At 40.8% G+C, this 18,944-nt stretch overlaps 1 protein-coding gene across 4 annotated transcripts in view; it reads left to right on the plus strand.

The window, feature by feature from the left end:
- ryr3 (ryanodine receptor 3) overlaps positions 1-18,944 on the plus strand; it is a 155,828-nt gene that overhangs the window by 64,765 nt on the left and 72,119 nt on the right. For all 4 annotated transcript variants that reach the window (XM_036147246.1, XM_036147247.1, XM_036147248.1 and 1 more), the window contains 14 exons: positions 3,131-3,234; positions 6,233-6,316; positions 6,424-6,583; positions 6,674-6,818; positions 7,457-7,662; positions 7,770-7,944; positions 8,133-8,341; positions 8,487-8,650; positions 9,944-9,992; positions 10,104-10,264; positions 11,271-11,433; positions 13,209-13,295; positions 13,425-13,651; positions 16,459-16,671. In XM_036147246.1, coding sequence (XP_036003139.1) covers positions 3,131-3,234; positions 6,233-6,316; positions 6,424-6,583; positions 6,674-6,818; positions 7,457-7,662; positions 7,770-7,944; positions 8,133-8,341; positions 8,487-8,650; positions 9,944-9,992; positions 10,104-10,264; positions 11,271-11,433; positions 13,209-13,295; positions 13,425-13,651; positions 16,459-16,671 — 2,147 coding nt within the window. The remainder of the gene's footprint in view (positions 1-3,130; positions 3,235-6,232; positions 6,317-6,423; positions 6,584-6,673; positions 6,819-7,456; positions 7,663-7,769; positions 7,945-8,132; positions 8,342-8,486; positions 8,651-9,943; positions 9,993-10,103; positions 10,265-11,270; positions 11,434-13,208; positions 13,296-13,424; positions 13,652-16,458; positions 16,672-18,944) is intronic.

An 18,944-nucleotide genomic window follows, 5' to 3' on the forward strand; every position in this document is an offset into this window, starting at 1 on the left:
TTGAAGTAAGGGATAGTTGGTTTGGGACCATGGTAGTACTCTAGCGTTGAGGATTTACCAAAGGAAGGATTTAGGTGGGGGGAATGTTGGCGGTCAGATGGATATCTGTCTCCCCGACCTCTCTCTCTGTCACAGTCATAGCGTGGTGCCTGGTAATCATCATGCCGATCCCTGTAATCAGAAGATCGTCCCCTCTCTGTTCCATAATAGCGGCTATCATGGCGAGCACTTGGACTACTTGGTCGGTTGGGCCTCATTGGACCATATTCGTCACTGTGGTCTGGGTGACTTGACTTGAATGGAGAGACACCATAATAATGGTGAGATCTGTCCTCATGGTGATAGGGCTCATTATAGCGATCGTAGTCATCCTCATTGTTGGAATAATACTTGACATCAGAGTTGGATGCTGCTTTAAAATGAGGCCTTTTGCTATCACATGATTTATCACAAGCTTTACGCTGTGATTTACACTCTCTTTGATGTGACGACTCTGGTTCCAGACGATCATCAACATCAAAATCCATAGGCTTGACTTGGGAGAAGGGAGATGAGCTTCGAGATGTTGCAGAGGAAGTGTCATCTTTGCTGATTAATCCCACTTCCTGCAAACAGCGGTCAAGGTCCTCAATGTGGTCACGTCGGTGGCTTTGTGGAGTTGGAGGAACATCATTAATCACCGATGGGGCACTTACTGCCTGACGTGGGCTTATGTGGCCACTAGATGGCGTCGGCTTACTTGTAGGTGCTGGTGTAGTAGATGTGTCCTCTTCCCTGCGCTTGGATTGTGACTGAGGTTTTGATATCTGTCCAGGAGATTGTTGGATTATATCTGTAAGACGCTGGACCTCTCTGCGTAGTTGGTCGCTTTCCTCTCTCATGCTTTTAAGATATCTGAGCACTTCAGATGAAGATGGCTGCTCCTCTTCAGTAAGGTGGTGCCTTGGTGTATGGCTGACCTCATAATTCTGGAAATATGATGGTATCTGCCTTGATCTTTGCGGGCGGTTTACATCTCTCACATTTCTCTCATATGACCTTGACATATTGACTGTAGTGGTTGCTTAATCCGGCTCGAAGGACCAAAATTGTACTGAAGACTGAGGCTGATTCGGTTATGTTAAATATGGATAAACAATCACTCCAGGGTGTCGGGTTAGAACAGCTGATATATATGTCCAGGTGAGTTAGTGAAAGAAAAATTGTCCGAGTCCAGTATTGAGCTTTACTTCCTTTTAATTAGCTTCTGAGGTTCAGCCATACATATAAAGGCACGTGTGATGGGTTCAAGTGAATGTGTATGTGTGTGTGTGTGTGTGTGTGTGTGTGTGTGGTTTTCTACAAAGATAAACAAAGAGAAATTACGAGAATTTGTCTGTAAATCATTTCACAATAAACCAAATATCCAGAAATGAATAAATGTCTTCAAACATCACCACAGACTAATAACTGGCCGATATCCGACCCCGAAAATGTAACAATAATAATAAACCCTGCGTTTCAACAGGAAAAGGTAACAGCTGCATCATTCAAACGAGCTCAATAGCTTAATGCTAACAGCTAACCTTTAGCTCTCAATAATACAAGTAAACAGCACTAAACAACCATAATATTCGACAGGACACAGTACAATACAGCTCTCAGACTGTACAACAATATTACTTACGTTCATTGGACGCACACAATAGAACGAAGTAAACGAAATCAGCCTTGAGAGCCGCACCACTCAATGCTCAGATCCATATACAAGATGTAACAAATATGAATGTGAAGCCATCTAGTGGCTGAAATAAAATACTACATCTAAAACACTGATAAGGAACCTAAACTAGAGGGCTGAAAACAAATAATTAACAGTCTTTTGTACAATATGTATCGATCAATAGACGTACATCGTCTATTGATCCAAAAAATGGGTAATAAAAAGTTCAATAGAATAACAGTTTTCATTCCTTTTGCATTCTAGCCATGTAGGTTAATATTACAGTCATTACATCCTCCCAACCAATCACAAAGCAGACCCAGGAACCAAGCTCCGCCCCCTTCAAAGAGTTCAGAGAGCACGCGTTCTTTTTTCTTTTTTAAATACTTGCAGTTTCGTTTAAGTTTAGTTTAATTTCAGATTTTGTGTGTTCTTTATCTAAAAATAGGTCGCTAAGAAACAGCATGAAATGGTCAGGGCTGCACTTAAAATACATGTTTGGAATTTGTTGATAATTATCGATATCGATCAATATGATTTCCATTTTATTGATATGCTTTTTTAATATATATTGTCCAGCCCCTGTATCTAGAGAGATTTTCATCCCTCTGGTCTCTCCTGTGTCCTTCCACCGTTTTACCTTCAGTAACTCTCTCCCATCACTGCAGGAACGCCCATCAGAAGTCTGATCACACAGACTTTTTCCACTGTTGTAGTTATCACAGAATAACGTTCCCCCGAGGCTGCTACCACAGAGCCCGTTCTGCCAATATTAATGAGTCTCGCTTCTTCCAAGAATGTGCCGTCCACGTTAATTAAGGCTGGGAGAAAGGTCTAAACAATTATCAAGGACAACATTTGGGCCCAAATAGCCACTTGCATAAAACTTTTAAAAAAAGCTCAGTGAGTTCAGAGTGACATTGCAGTATATCCGCATCAGATCCCTTTTTGGAAAAGTCTGGAGATATTTGCAAGCGGGATGATCAAAAGCATGGATGTAGCTGAAATATATCTGTTTGGTTGGTCTCACTGTGTGAACTTTATCGTCATTCTGTTGTATTTGGTAGCAGAGTGCATTATCAGTGGAAGTCATGGGCAGAGTCTCAGTGAATGTCACGATAGCGGTAAATCTCTCTCAATCAGCTCCTCTGCAGACAGTGAAGAAGCTAATTGAAATGTAATCCACTGCAGCCCTCTTTTCTGAGCAGATTGCAGCTCGTAAAATCCAGCGCCTTACACGGGACTAGAAGGAAATAAATCATAAACGGATGCTTCTGGGAGCACCGACCCTCAGATAAATTGGACTTTGTCTGGGTTCGCTGTGTCTGGATGCAGCAGGAAGGAAGGCTTTTTAGACCAAGAGCAGATTATTGTGAGATGAAACATTAAACAGAGATCCCTGTGCTTTTTTTTTTTTTTTTGCCTCAGGTTCGTGATGACAACAAGAGGCAGCACCCTTGCCTTGTGGATTTCAGCAAGCTGCCTGAAACCGAAAAGAACTACAACGTGCAGATGTCAAGCGAAACGCTCAAGTATGGTTCGGGGGCGGGAGTTCTTGAATTGCAAAATGTCCATTTTACATTTAGAGTTTAGCAGGAGATGATGATAATATTGATGCCTGCGTTGTAAATCAAAACCGATGCATAAAAGAGGGTGAAGGACCAGCAAATCACAGAACTGAGCGTTGCAGTAGTCGCCAAGGGGACTGCAGGTATCGGTGCATCAAATGTGACTTCATACGTATAATGATGTGTCCAGTGAGGAGGAAGGAATCACACGCTCTGCTCTGAAATCTGAAAGCAGCGGCTTGAAGATGCCCAACGATCCGTGGCTGGTGTAAATCTGTCTGTCGTTCACTTCAGCACTGAAAGGATTCAGTAAAAGAAAATATGTCAGTATTCAGGTGGACATAATTCCTGCACTAGGACCAGGACTCCCTTGGCTCTGAACAACTGTGTCACCAAAACACTTCATCTAAGCAAACTGTGCAGCGACGTTTAAAACATAGCGGCAGTGAACGGAAGCAGATGAGTGTTGACGTTTGTTGCATTTTACAATAGCAGCCCTATGGTGATGTAGTTGTCAAAAACATAATTCCTAGATTATGCCATCAGTCTCTGTTAGTATATCGTTAGTTTTCCCACAAAATGCCTCTAAAGTCACCTCAACAAATGTATGTTGTTAGTGGGACAAGTTAAAACTGTGATGAAGTCATGCTGCTGCCACTTTTTACACCCGCCTGTCCTAAGCAGGGTTGCAGGGCGGCTGATGCCCAACTACATGGGTTACAGGGTGAGAGGCGGAGTATACCCTGTAGGGCAGGGGTGTCAAACTCATTTTGGTTTAGGGCCCGCATACAGCTTAATCTGATCTCAAGAGGGCCACACGAGTAAACTCATTGCAAGATTAAATAGAACTAATAAAAGTGGACTTGTTGTTGATTTTTATATTAAATTAATTTCACATTTACACAATATATTATGAATAACCTCAGCGTTTTTAAGAAAAGTATGTGCAATTTCAACAATACTTTTACTCAGTTAAACATTTACTTGTGCATCATGCATAAGAACTGATCACAGTGAAAACATTTATTCACTTTTTTTGAAACTTAAAAACACTGTCCTGCATGACAAAATGCATCAAACTGATAAAAATTAGGAAATTATTTCAAATCAATTTTCCACATCTGAAGCTCAGTGCCCCTCGTGGACAATATAGGAACTGCAGATTTTCAATTAAACAAAGTAGACGTGTTTTTCAATAATTGTTTTATCATTCTCTTCCTTTTATCTCCTCTTTCTTTCACCTTTTCTTTTTTCTTCTTGTTTTTCATTTCCTCTCCTACTTTCCCATTATAGTGTCCATATAATTTGAGACATTCCCCGCATGAATCATAATAAAACTATTCACATTCATAAATCAAGCAGAGCACTATGGCAAAAGCAGTACTGGTCCACTTGTGAAAGTCAAATCTGATGAGCTCTTTTTGGCATTAAGACAACAATTCTTATTGCCACATTGCCAGACAGGACACTGGGAAAAAAAAAAAATTTTTTTTGTTGTTAAATAATGATAATGCATTTAGCCACCGGGCCGGACTAAATTGTTTGGCGGGCCGGAATCGGCCCGCGGGCCGTATGTTTGACACCCCTGCTGTAGTGTGTAAATCTGTCGCCAGTCAATCACAGCACAACTGTGACACTGGGGAAATGTGTTGCTGCTGCAGCCTTTTATTTCAGGAAAAGAGTAAAGTTTAGAGAAAGTAGTTAAAGATTTGTCCTGTTTATGGCAATCAACAGATTTCTTCCATTGATCTCCAGCCACTCTGATGGATGAGCTTCTGACTCGCCGCTCATCCTTTCTGTCTTGAGCTGTGGCGTATCCCCTGTCCTTTAGCTTTGTGTTGTAATGGCGATATTCTGCGTAAGCTTTGATCCATTGTCCCGTGGAAAGAAGTTTTTCAAACAGGGTTCTTCATGGTCACAAACTTTGTCCACTTTACCTGTGTAGACGGATCAATGGGGAAAGTAGCGGCACTCTCTCCATCCCCTATTGCCACCATAAGTAACTACACATGCATTTGGCACATGCCTATAGTTTAGAGTCATACATCTTGCAACAAAACAAACCAGTTTGTGTAATTCGCCTCAGATATGTCGGAGCTTTGAAGATTTTTAGAGCTGGTCACCAGAGTGTTTGAGGCTGTTAAATAATTCAATTATCCATTCCTACAACTGGCAAAGCCCTTCCCTGCATAATGCTGAGCAAGATTATTAATTAGCCCATATCTTAGGGCAATGGTTCCAAACCCTGGCCCTCAAGTAGCCTTGTCCTGCATGTTCTAGGTGTCTCCTTGCTAATTATATGAATGAATGAAGAGGCTTCTGCAGCCCTTGATGGCTGCCAAGGAGGTCACGCAATCATTTGAATCAGTTGTGCTGAACAGAGACACATCTAAAACATGCAGTGCAGGGGATCTCGAGGACCAGGGTTGGGAACCATTGCCTTAGGGAGCAGTGTGCGGCCATGCTGAGTGAGCAATCTGTGGTCAAGGGTCTTGCTCAGGGACCCAGACGGACAGACCGAGTTTTGAACTGGGGACTATTGCAGCCTCTCCAAGAAAGTAACATCCGGCTACCTAACCACTAGACCACCACTCCCACTTTAAAGCAATATTGTAATGACAGTCATCTTCTGGTACGTTTCCAGCATTGATTTCTGGGAAATATTGGCTTCAAAGGCTTTTCAAGCGGAGCACTGAGTCCTGTAGAAACATTTGGCTCAGCTCATAAAATGAACTCCGTCTTACAGTGAACCTCCATATGCCATTTATGCAGACAGCCAAAGCTTAATGAAGTGCAGCGTTATTGTATTGATTAATACTTATTAGTGTCTGACAAGCTGCGCTAAAATGCAGATGGTTAGTGTAATGTTCTTTTTAGATGGAAGAGCGGGATGTTTTCATTTTAAGAAGTGTATGGCTGTCTGAAAGTTAGTTTCTTCTTCCATTTTTCTCATTCATCCTAGGACTCTGTTGGCACTTGGATGCCATGTCGCCCAGGTTAATGTTCACGCCGAAGAGGATCTGAAGAAGATCAAATTACCAAAAGAGTAAGGCCAATATAATCAACAGAACTTCCTTCTTTGGCTTTTCATCTCTTATTTATATTCTTGCAAATTGTTGTTGTTTTTTTCCCCCACCTTGATGAATTTTCCAGCTACATGATGTCTAATGGATACAAGCCTGCGCCACTGGAACTCTCTGATGTGAAACTGACTGCAGGTCAAGAGGTTCTAGTTGATAAACTGGCCGAAAACGCACATAATGTTTGGGCCAAAGACCGAATCAAACAAGGGTGGACCTATGGCATCCAGCAGGTAAGCTGGGACCTTTCACATGTGCTTTGCAGACGGACTAAAATCTTAACGCACAGCTCCTTAATTGGACTTTTCTTTTTCTTCTGACAGGATTTGAAGAGCAGACGCAATCCTCGCCTGGTGCCATATGCTTTACTGGACGAGCGTACGAAGAAATCGAACAGAGACAGTCTGAGAGAAGCCATTAGGACTATGGTTGGATATGGATATGACATCGACCCTCCAGACCAGGAGGGTGAGATTCTGATTTTGATCAATAATCTAAAAAGTCTACAAAAAAAGCAATCCCAATGAAGTAGAAGTAAAAATCTCTAGAGGCAAATTACATCTTTGAGTAAAAATACCACTTAAGAGACATTTAGATCACAGAACGAAAAGAATGATCCTTTACGACAATGCCTAATCCTGAGCAAGCAGAGAGTGATACTGGAGAACCACTACCATAAAACAGTTTGAGTTTCAGCTGCCATCTTCCTCAAATAGTTGGGATTCAAGAGTCCAGAAATTCCAAAAAAAGTAAAAAAACAAATCAACTGGACTTGTTTTCCGTAGTTGAAGACGTTTCACTTCCTCTCCAGGAAGCTTTCTCAATTCAAAAAGCCTGGAGTAATGTGGAGAAAGCTTCCTGGAGAGGAAGCGAAACGTCTTCAACTACGGAAAACAAGTCCAGTTGCTTTGTTTTTTACTTTTTTTTGATTGACCATGACCTGGATGACTGAGAATCTTCACCAGCAAGAGTACAGAAAGGTTAAATTGCTGGATAACTAGATTAGTCTACACATAAACACACTTTTTAAAAGTATCTTCACACGTCTGCATTTGCATTTATAAACGATTTGCCTCTTCCTTTTTTTTTTTTTCTCTGGACCACAGCGGTGCACGCACTAGATAATCAGAACGTCGAGACGATCCGCTTTTTCCGCGTGGAACAAACGTATGCCGTGAAGACGGGGAAGTGGTACTTTGAGTTTGAGGTCCTGAGTGGAGGAGACATGAGGGTCGGCTGGGCCAGGCCGGGCTGCAGGCCTGATGTGGAGCTGGGAACAGACGACCAGGCCTATGTCTTTGATGGATACAGGGTAAACTGCATTATTCTTCCGGTGTAGCACGTCGGTCACGATGCAATTCGACAGGTCCACATTACCTTGATAAGGATCATTTAATGACAATGCTTTCATGTCTCAAGGGTCGACGAATGCACGTTGGCAGCCGCTACTTTGGGCATCCCTGGAAGAAGGGTGACGTGGTTGGTTGCATGATAAACATGGAGGACAAATCTATGATTTTTACTCTGAACGGAGAGCTCCTGATTACCAGCAAGGGTTCTGAGCTCTGCTTCGCCGACTTTGAAACTGAAGATGGTGAGAACGTCTGTCAGACTAATCAGTGAATCCTGAAATGAAATGCTTTTTTTGCCACCTTGTCTCCATTAGTGTTAGAAATGGAAGATGGAACATCAGTTTCATAACTTATAGCTGGGAGGATGCACTTGATTATCTGTGACACAAGCCAAAACTAAATTGCCACCGTTCCTTTACTTTTCTTGTAGGTTTTATTCCGGTGTGCAGTCTTGGCATGTCTCAGATCGGCCGTATGAACCTCGGCAAGGACGCCAGCACTTTCAAATACTACACCATGTGTGGTCTCCAGGAGGGCTTCGAGCCCTTCGCTGTCAACATGAACAGGGAGATAACCATGTGGTTCAGCAAGCGTTTGCCCACCTTTTTCAATGTACCCCAGGACCACATGCACATCGAGGTAGAGAAGACCATCCAGTATCGTTCACAGTATTCTTTGTTCAGGAAAATGGCCACAGATATACTCTAATACATAATTTGCGATAATGTACACACCATCCATCCTAATTTTTTTGTTTCTTGCCTCCTGAATCCTTTCTTCTTAGGTTACGAGGATTGACGGGACGGTAGACAGCCCCCCATGTCTAAAGGTCACACATAAGACATTTGGCACCCAGAACAGCAACAGCGACATGGTTTACTGCAGACTCAGCATGCCGGTGGAGTTCTACTCTGCCGACAGGCTACTAGACGAGTCGCTGAAACTCAGGTGAGGCGCTTACGCATGTCCTCTGATTGCTTATTTTAATCCTTAAGCTATTGTGTGGTGTTTTTAAAATTGGATTGTAAAATAACGATTCCAGGTTTTAGGATCACTTTAGTTCAAGTTTGTGCTGAACTTAAAGGCTGTCTGGAAAAGGACATAATTAAAAGTATTTTCCAGATATAGATGAGTTTGGCAAAAGAAAATGGAAAATAAACATTATTATTATTATTTCTAGACTTTATTCCCAATTATACCCATCCCCCCTCCCTCCCTCACTCACTCAAAGGTATATAACCACATAATATGCTCATAAAAAAGACCAAAAACCGTTTGATCATTGTAAAATAATGTGTATATATATAAAATATACCAAGCCTCCATTTTGATAGTCCCCTTTGAGCTGAAAAAACATAATTTGCTCTCGGCCGCGAATAACAAAAATAAACAGATGTGGCGACATCTAGTGGCAGTATCACAGAACTATCATAATGTCAGTTTGCTTGATTTATGAATCAATTGTAAATAATGCTGGACCGGCCCTTACCCTCTGAAATGCCTTGCAATAAAACGGCAGCTCAGCGTGATCGAAGACCAACCGTTATTAATTAAATAAATCTATCTAAAAATGATATCATAACATTTACTCACATCAGTCAACTCTGCGTCACATCTGAGCCTGGGCAGGTTTAGTGTCTGCTTCAGTGAACACCAACACCAACGTTCACACTGTATTCCCAGCTACATTCTAGTCTTTTCCCTCTTGGAATCACATTTTTTTGCACTTTTCTCCACTGGATCTTGGACCTTTCTGCATTGTTTTGCTGGGAGATGCTAATAGCTGTTAGCTGCTTACTTGTTTTAACCTTTACATACTTCTCTTAATATTGTAAATAAACAAAAAAGGCTTTATTTACTAACAAATTCAATAAAATCAAAGCATAAAACCCCCAAATGCCAGCAGGAGGTGATAATCTTTCATAAACATGTTTGTATGCAACCAGAGTGAGGTACTGATGTATAAATAATTAAAAAAAAAAGTCAAATAGCGTAACTATGCACCTTTAATATCCCTCTCTTCTTTTCATTCTTTACTATTTCCACCCATTTCTTTTCTTTCCATTCATCAAATTCTTTATCTGGCCCCCTGTTTATTGATTTGTTCATCCTTCTGTTTAATGATCTGCTTGTTTATCTGGCCTCTTTTTATCCACTTGTTTATCCTTTCTTCTTTCCTACCTTCCTTCCATTCATTGTCAGAAAACCTCTGATTTAAATAACCTTTTTGTTTTTTTTCAGCCATCCTCCAAAAGAAGATGGAAGTATGGACTATGGAAGCATCACAACAGTAAATCCCCTTAGTTCTCAAACACTTGGACAAGACGTCACATTTAAGCTCCACGCTATGTGCGGTAACCCTTTTTCTTTTATTCGTTCATTTTATTCGTTTTATCTGCAGTATTACCACTCGGTGAGAGTGTTTGCTGGACAGGACCCCGCCACCGTGTGGGTGGGCTGGGTCACACCAGACTATCACTACTACAGCAAGAACTTCAGCCTGAGCAAGACACAAACCGTCACGGTGACTCTGGGAGACGAGAGGGGCCGAGTCCATGAGAGGCAAGCTGCTGCTGCTGCTTTTTAATTAGCTGCCGTTTATATAAAATCTGGGAATCCAAAGATTTCCAGAGCTCCTCAGTGCAATGTTTTTTTGAGGATACTCTCTCCAGTTATATTTATCTTGCCCTCTGTTCTAACCAGACTTTGAAATCGTGAAGTAAAATTAGTCTATTAGAGAAGGATAGTGTCTGAACTTTGGAAGGCAATGTGCTATTTTCAGAAGGTTACATTATTGCATTGATGTGCAACTAAAAATGAATCAAATGGAGAGGAAGAATGGCCAGTTGTAAGCTTTTACAGTCGGTTTTTGCAGCATTTTGTTCTGAAGGATCATTTGTAAAAGGTCATATCTTTTGCATCTATTTTAAAAAGTATTTCAATTTTCAAAGCAACTACTAGTTCCAGAGACATCGCAATACCTTAAACAGTCTATTTCCTGGAGCTTTGTGTATCAAGCAACTAGAAAGTTCTTGCTATAGATGACCATCATTTAGTTGTAGATTTAAGGCAATCGATCAGTGCGGCACTTTGAGTTCTGTACACATAGATACAGTAAGGAGTTTCTCTGATTGTGTAAGGCAAAGCTTGCAGGACCACCACACTGCAAAAACTGAACTTGAAAAAGGTAAAATGTTCTTAAAATTTGTGTATTTGTCCATGATTTGAGCAGGTAAATAAGATTATTTGCCAATAGAATAAGATGTTTGCACTTAAAATAGAAACAACTCATCTCCATCACCTTATTTTAAGTGCAGGATGTCTAATTATCTTACTTTAGGGGTAAAAATACTCATTCCATTGGCAAATAATATTATTTACCTGCTCAAATCAAGGACAAATACACTAACTTTAAGAACATTTTACTTATTTTTAGATCAGTTTTTGCAGTGCATTTCATTGGTATTTAACAGTGTAGGTGGACAAAAGTGTCTTTGTCTAGATCAGCATGGAAACTTAAGTTTCATTTCTTATTGTTTCTGAACTCTTCCTGTTGCCTTTGCTGCAGTGTACAGAGGAGTAACTGCTACATGGTGTGTGCAGCAGACGCTCTCGGCCCCTCTTCCACCAGCCGCCCCAACACAGACCTGGAGATCGGCTGTCTGGTTGACTTAGCCAGCGGCCTCGTCTCCTTCACTGCCAATGGAAAAGAACTGCCTACAGTGTATCAGGTTAGAAACACGGTTGTCTTACATGCAGGATGTAGCCACGGGGCTTGGGCTTCAACGTTTTATCTACGTTTTTCTATCCCTGCGTCATCGTACATCCACCCAATTCACCATATTTGCTAAAACAATAATGGACCGGAAATCCACAATTCTTCATAACTTTTTTTGTTTTTGTTTTAGTGGATGAAAAGAACCACTTTTGTAATTTGTGTAAACTGCAAAACTTTAAAATACTTACCAAAGTTGTTTTCCGGGCTCTAATAAAGTAATTCAAGGTCATCAAAGTGGAGCTGCAGAAAGGGAGCCTCAAAATTAAAAACACATTTTTTATCTGTTTTTCACACCCGAGTCATAACACCTTCTCGGTTATTTTGCTTTCCTTTGCTGATATATATTACATCTAATTACTGAAGGACTGACAGAAAGAGAAGTGATTAAAGGTATACTATGCAACCGGGGTTGATTTTTCCAGCGAGGCTCCCCCCAGAGGGCGAAAGTAAAAGTGCACTGTCATAAAGATGCTCAGCTGTTGTCCTGGTTTCTCCATCAAGCCAGGCGCGGTTGTTTTGAGCTCAGCAGACAGGCGAACGCAATAAAAAGTAAAAAAAAACGGCAGTACAAACAATGACTAACACAGTGAAAGTATGAACATGCACACAGAGAGAGAAACCATTCCAATGTTACTTACAATCGCATCAGCAGAAACGCGAGGTCCGCGTCAGCCTTGCAGCCTTCTTTTTCTTTTAGCTCTCACCATTCAGAAAAAGCTTGCCCGATGTTCACCCGTGTAGGACTCTTCTCTCTGTCCAGAACCCTTTTTGGTCGTTCTTGCCTGCTCAGACATTGGCTTTCGCTGTTTTCTCGCTGGTTCCACCATGATAGCTGCACAAATATCGCCACTGCGCTAGCAACAAGGATGCCTTTCACCGGGGGCGTGTAGCAGTTCTCGCCGTAAAGCAAGACCGACTCTCGCGATGCACACGAGACTTCTGAACCTGTGAATGCGGGCCGACTGCTCCTGCAATTGCAAGTACGGTATTTCCCCCACAGACCCCCAGGGTGGCCGAGAAAACCTTTGTTTGACCTGAAATGACTCATTTAATCATCCAAAACGGTATGGAACACATTAATTAACTGAAAAATGTTGCATAGTATGCCTTTAAAATCCAGAAAAAGTGACCAAAAGTGATCAACTCAAGCATAGTTCTAGAAAATCTGCAATTCGTTCCCATGTACATCAAATCGATCAAAAATTCACACCTTTTCTGTTACACAATGGATTAAAAACCATTTTGTTTGATGTAAATGGAAATACATAGACCTCTTATAAAATTACAGAATTTGTTATTGACCAGGAAAAAGCCTGAAAGCCACATGTACGATAATACCTTTTAAGTTTCCAAAAGGATTTACCAAGTAGCTTTTGTCTCCAATTTTTCACTCTCCATTTGTCTTTTTCAGGCCGGTCTTGGTTGATTGATTTATTATTTAGTTTTTTCTTCAAAAGTAGCAACCATTATCAAGGCAGAAGATTGTAATTAAAAATTGCTTTGTCCTGTTTGTACTATAAAGCTCCTCGTGTTTCTTCTTGACTGCAACATTTATCAATGCTCAGTATTAGCTGTCCAACACCACCCGGCAACACAATGATGGATCATCCACATAACAAGGATCAACACAGATGCTTTGATTATGTCTTAAACATAATTCAGTTTAATTAACGTTTTTTTTATTCATTTGGTGACATATGCGGACACTTCTGGGTCATTTGCTTTCAGGTGGAGCCAAACACCAAGCTTTTCCCCGCTGTGTTTTGCTGCCCCACCAGTTCCAACCTCTTCCAGTTTGAATTTGTCAAGATAAAGGTTTGTTCCTGGTTGCTTCCACTAAAACACAAGAAATAACAGATGCAATCTATGAATAACTGCAGAAATTAAGGTTCCCTCTGTTCTCAAGTTCCCTTCCTGATATCCGTCTTCGCTGTCCAATCCCAGGATGCCATGCCGCTGTCCTCAGCCATGTTCAGAAGCGAGCAACGGAACCCGGTCCCCCAGTGTCCGCCCCGTCTAGATGTGCAGACCATCGTGGCGGTGCTTTGGAGCCGCATGCCGAACACCTTCCTGAACGTGGAGACGGCTCGGGTCAGCGAGAGGCACGGCTGGGTGGTGCAGTGTCTGGAGCCTCTGCAGATAATGGCTGTGCACATACCCGAAGAGAACAGGTAAAATCAATGAAATGCTGTGAGATGCAGAACATCGTCTCTTCTCCATCAATCCTTTAACTGTTCTAACACTCTTAACGAGGCAATTTTGAATCATCTAGTTTCTATGTCATTCAGAAGGTTACATGAGGGATACAGAGGGTTTAATGACATCTTTGAACTGCTTTTATTCTCGGGTCAAATGACTGAGCAACATCAAACGTCATTACAAGCATCATTTGTAATGAAAAATATTTTTTATGGGTTTAGTCTAATCCAGACAGTCATAACTATATGTACAGAAGAGTTAATGCACTGCAAAAACAGAACTAAAAATAAGATAAAAGTTTCTTGAAATGAGTGTATTTGTACTTTATTTGAGCAGGTAAATAAGATAATCTGCCAATGGAATAAGATTTTTGCACTTAAAATTGGAAGAATTTATCTCCATCAACTTATTCCAAATGCATTATATCAAATTATCTTATTTTAGGGGTATTATACTCCTTCCATTGGCAGATAATCTTATTTACCTGCTCAAATCAAGGACAAATATACTCATTTCAAGAAAAGTTTAGTCATTTTTAGTTCTGTTTATGCAGTGTGTATCTTAATACAATGTATCTATAGTTTACACTGCAAAAAGGGAACTTAAAGTATGTAAAATTTCATGAAATTAGTATATTTCCTTGATTTGAGCAGCTAAATGACACTATTTGCAATGGGATGGGTATTTTTACACCTAAAATAAGACGATTAGTTATTCTGCACTTGAAATAAGATGATGGAGATTAATTGTTCTTATTTTAAGTGCAAAAATCTAATTCCACTGGCAAATTTCTTCTTATTATTATTATTTACCTGCTATTTTACTGTCAGACTTGTTTTTCATCATGGTTCACATTTTCAGTCTAAATGCCTGCAAGGTTTCCATTCAGGAAGCCAAAGCAGACAGATGTGTTAGTGGAATCAATCTCCTATTGGAACACCCAAATGTGTTGAACTGTTCCTGTCAGGTGAGATGAAATTAGTAAATAAGGAATAACCCAGGACCCATGGAGGCTAAAGGCTATCATGCTGCGGAAGGAGCCAGTTTTATCATTTCCATAGTCAGACCAAGTCAGAAAATCTGGCTCCAGAATCAATACACCCAATCTTTTATTGAAGGTTTTGGATAATGCAAAATCTGTTTGTGGAAATTTTATGGTCAAATATATTAAAGATTGAGTGTTTGTAGGTATCAGTGTGAAGTTTTTAGACATAAAAACACTGTGCCGACTGTCCACTAGGGTGGTGAAAGTATCATTCTGAGGTATGAATGCTCTGCCAGCGGTACAGTTGGGTTTTACAAACAGGATGGAATAATGAAGTACAATCCTAGAACGGATGAAACACTTGTTCACCTAAAGCGGCTCTTCATGTTTCCAAACCACCCTCCTGGTCATCACGCAATCATTTAATCCACACAACCTTCTCAGAGATCCAATGTCCGTCATTTTTGCTAAATCCAATCTGCACTTTGTCCTAAAAAGCAAATATTCCCCTGAACAATAAAATGAAAACAAGATTTTCCCTGTCCACAAACAGCATCCAATTTCAATGGATTTTGGAACTAAGTTTGCTCCTATTTCATTCTACAGCTGCTAAAAATCAGCCGCTGTGGCTGAAGGTTGTTCCTACAGAACAATAATCCCAAACACTTAGAAAAAAAGCATGTTTGAATGGATACGGCAGGCTAACAGCCATCGTCTCAGCTGTTGAGTAGAGGTTTTATCAGGAACAGCATAACGGAGAGTAACAGAAATCTAAGCAACATTTAAAAATGTGTCCTTTCAAAGTTCTTTAATGGTATGTAGAACTTCACTGAGGAACCTCAGGAGGCAAAAGCTGCACTTCGCGACTGTGCCGATGATTTGTCAAACTTAGAGCAAAAGGTCACAGCAGCAATTCGTCCAAATGAATGTGAAAATGAATTAATTTGACCAATGCCACGGTCAGTACAGCTGAAGAAATGACATTTAATAATTTCTCATTTATTTCTGTCTAATACATATTTGCAGATCCCTGAGACAATCTGACACGAAGACCGTCTTAACTTTTACCTAAAACGACGGGTTCATTTTCCTCTAAACTGTATAAAGCACTACAGAAACAAAATGGAAACAATACCTCGTATATTAAGTCAAAATGGGAAAAGGAGTGCCAATCATTCTCATATGTTTTGGACGTGCTCAAAGTTACAAAATTACTGGGAGGATAATGGGTTATATCATCCATAAAGGTCCTAAGATTTTTTTTTGTTAGGTCTACTACCTGGTGAAGTGGTCCAAAAAGACGACATTTATCTTTTTAGAATCCAAATGATTGCAGGTAAAAAGGCTCTTGCCCGGTCTTGGCTTAAGATAGACCCGCCTCGGCTTGATCAGTGGAAAGGAATGGTCGAAGAGATGCCCTCAATGGAGGAGATGACATACTTTTTACGTATCGAAGGACACATAGACAATAAACGTTGGACAATAGGGTTTGCATATAAAGAAGAGGAGCAACTTTAACACTTTATTTTGCTTTTACACAAACATGTAGTGCCCCTTGTTCTTTTCCTTTCAATGTGTTGGGATAAGAAAAAGGCCAAATAAAGAGCTAAAAAAATAAATAAAATGGCAGCAAAACGGTGGAACTCAACATCAGGATTTTTGGAAATAGAGGATGAGACCTCAAATTCAGGCTTGAGGAGCCCAGGGGTTTAAGACACAGATGTAGGGGACAACAAATCAATCAACGAGCGGTTCAAGACGCTCATTTTGTCTCATTTTCCTTTCATTTCTCAGGTGCTTGGACATCCTGGAGTTGTCGGAGCACGAGGACCTGAGGAAGTTCCACTCCCACACTCTGAAGTTGTACTGCGCGCTCTGTGCTCTGGGAAACACGCGTGTCGCTCACGCTCTCTGCAGCCATCTAGACCAGTCCCAGCTTCTCTACACCATCGACAACCAGTACCTGTCAGGCATGCTCAGAGAAGGCTTCTACGATGTCCTCATCAGGTGCGTTAACTCACCACGCTGACACGGTTGTTAATTCACGTTCTTCGTTTTCATTTCTGTTTGACTGGTTGCCATTTTAAAAAAAATCTATTTGTTCTCCTTCTTTAAGATGATGAAAATGACAACCAGCCTTATAATTAGACCTCAGCTACACCACAAATAATAGAGAAAAAAGATTTATGGCTATTTTATTGTCAACCTTTGTGCCAATAGCTGCTAATGTGATGGATGCCGGTACACACAATCAGCCAGCACTGTTGTCCTGTAAATCATATTAATGGAATAAATGTGTTTGTGTTGCCAGCTTACATCCCTTCTAACTGAATGTCAGCTTTTTTTTTTACACACGTTCAGGGCCGTGAAAAAAAAATGCATGTATTTTACATCACTCTGCAACAGCCTTCTGTCATCCCACAGCTCTATATGCTTAGTTTCTTCCCTGTAGCCTGTAGTTTCTTCCCTAAGTAGTATTCTGAGTTTTTCTGAGGCTCTTCAAAGGTTTTTCTTTTGATTGTAGCTTATTTCGGATTCATTTTCAGTAAAATGTCCGGAGAAATGTCTTTTGTTTAAACCACTTAACTGTGATTTATGACTCATTTATGTTGTTGGACCAGTGTTGTGTCCAAGCTTAACAGATGACTTGGCCAAAAAAAACTGTTTTTAATTGGATGTTTAAGGAGCTTTGTTTTTAGCAGCCTGTTCCAAAGATACAAATTTAATTGCTTTTTTTTTTTTTGCTGTTGAAATAATAAACAAACTTGACATAGGCTACAGTAAAATGACATTCAACTGAAGGATTACGGATATTAAAGTTGCTGTCTCACAGGTTTTATTTACATGTTGCCATAGATCAGAACTTGTTCACTTTGGCTTAAATATACACAATTTTGTTCTGTTTATTTCTATACCAGCAAATCACAACACGTCATCTCAAGGCACTTTACGGAGACAATTCCATCAAATCATCCACACAGATTGGTTAAAAGGTTTTCTATCTAAGGAAATGCAGCACGACGCATCGAGTCATTGACTTAGAGCATTTACTCCTCCTGCATGAGCATGTAGCAACAGCGGACAGTCGCTCCTATTGGGTCGTTGACTTTGCAGCAATCACTCATACTTATACTGGTTTGACAGTATAAAGTCTGCTGGATGTTTGAAAGAAACATCCAGCGGAACCAGACTCAGTGTGAACGATCGTCTGACAAGACCAGCTGGGTGTTTGAGAGGACGGAGCAGACACACAAAAAGAGCACAGAAGCACTGAATCAGGAGTACCCTCCATGTGACAGAAAAGTAAAAACGTAATGATGGTGCTAGAACCTTAGTGGCTTCATCCAGGAGAGAAACACAGTGAAGCAGATGAGCTCTGAGCCGGTTATCAAGTCTAGAGGATGATACATACACTTAATTGCAGTAAATACTCAGCTAACAGCTATGTCTGGGAGAGAGACAGGATTATTGTTCTATAGAAGAAGAACGTGAAGTTGTTGGCGGTAGTAGCTCAGACAATGCCCCCTTTCAGAAAAGTGTCACATGCCAGGGTGTTGTTACCATGAAGAGATAAAAAGAACAAGGCGGGAACATAAAGTCCCGCTGTTAAAGGGGAGTTTTCCTCTCCACTGTCGCTTCATGCATGCTCAGTATGAGGGATTGCTGCAAAGCCATCAACAATAATGCAGACGACTGTCCCTGTGGCTCTACGCTCTTTCAGGAGGAGTGAATGCTGCTTGGAGAGACTTGATGCAACCTGCTGGGTTTCCTTAGAGAGGAAACTTTCTGACCAACCTGTCTGGAGGATTTGATTGAATCTGACTTTGGAAAGTGCCTTGAGATTATATGTGTTGTGATTTGGGGCTATATAAATAAAAATTTAATTGAAATTATGTTCTGCCGTTTGAAGTTTGGATGTTACATGTAATAGGTCCCTGTTTCGAGGTTTCGGAAGGCATGGGGGAAATTTGGCCATGTTATTTGGCCATTATGATATTTGCTCTTTTTTGTAGTTCTTTATGAATTTAACACTGGTATTCAGCTGTAAGTAACTGTGCCTGGCACTTCTTATCTGCCCTGCATTTGTCCCCTTTTGTCATTCCAAATCACTGTAGGGCTGAGCGATATCTGTTAACTGTGACATCATCCAGAGAAGACGGCTCACCCGCTACTACCATCTAATATAGAACAGATTACTGGATCAATGTGTGCTTCTGTGCTTTTTTGTCTCTCTTGTTGTGTCTCTGTTCTGTCTTCTGTAACCCCAGTCGGTCGAGGCA

Source organism: Fundulus heteroclitus, chromosome 15, assembly GCF_011125445.2.
Source record: "Fundulus heteroclitus isolate FHET01 chromosome 15, MU-UCD_Fhet_4.1, whole genome shotgun sequence".
In the NCBI taxonomy this organism is placed as follows: Eukaryota; Metazoa; Chordata; class Actinopteri; order Cyprinodontiformes; family Fundulidae; genus Fundulus; species Fundulus heteroclitus.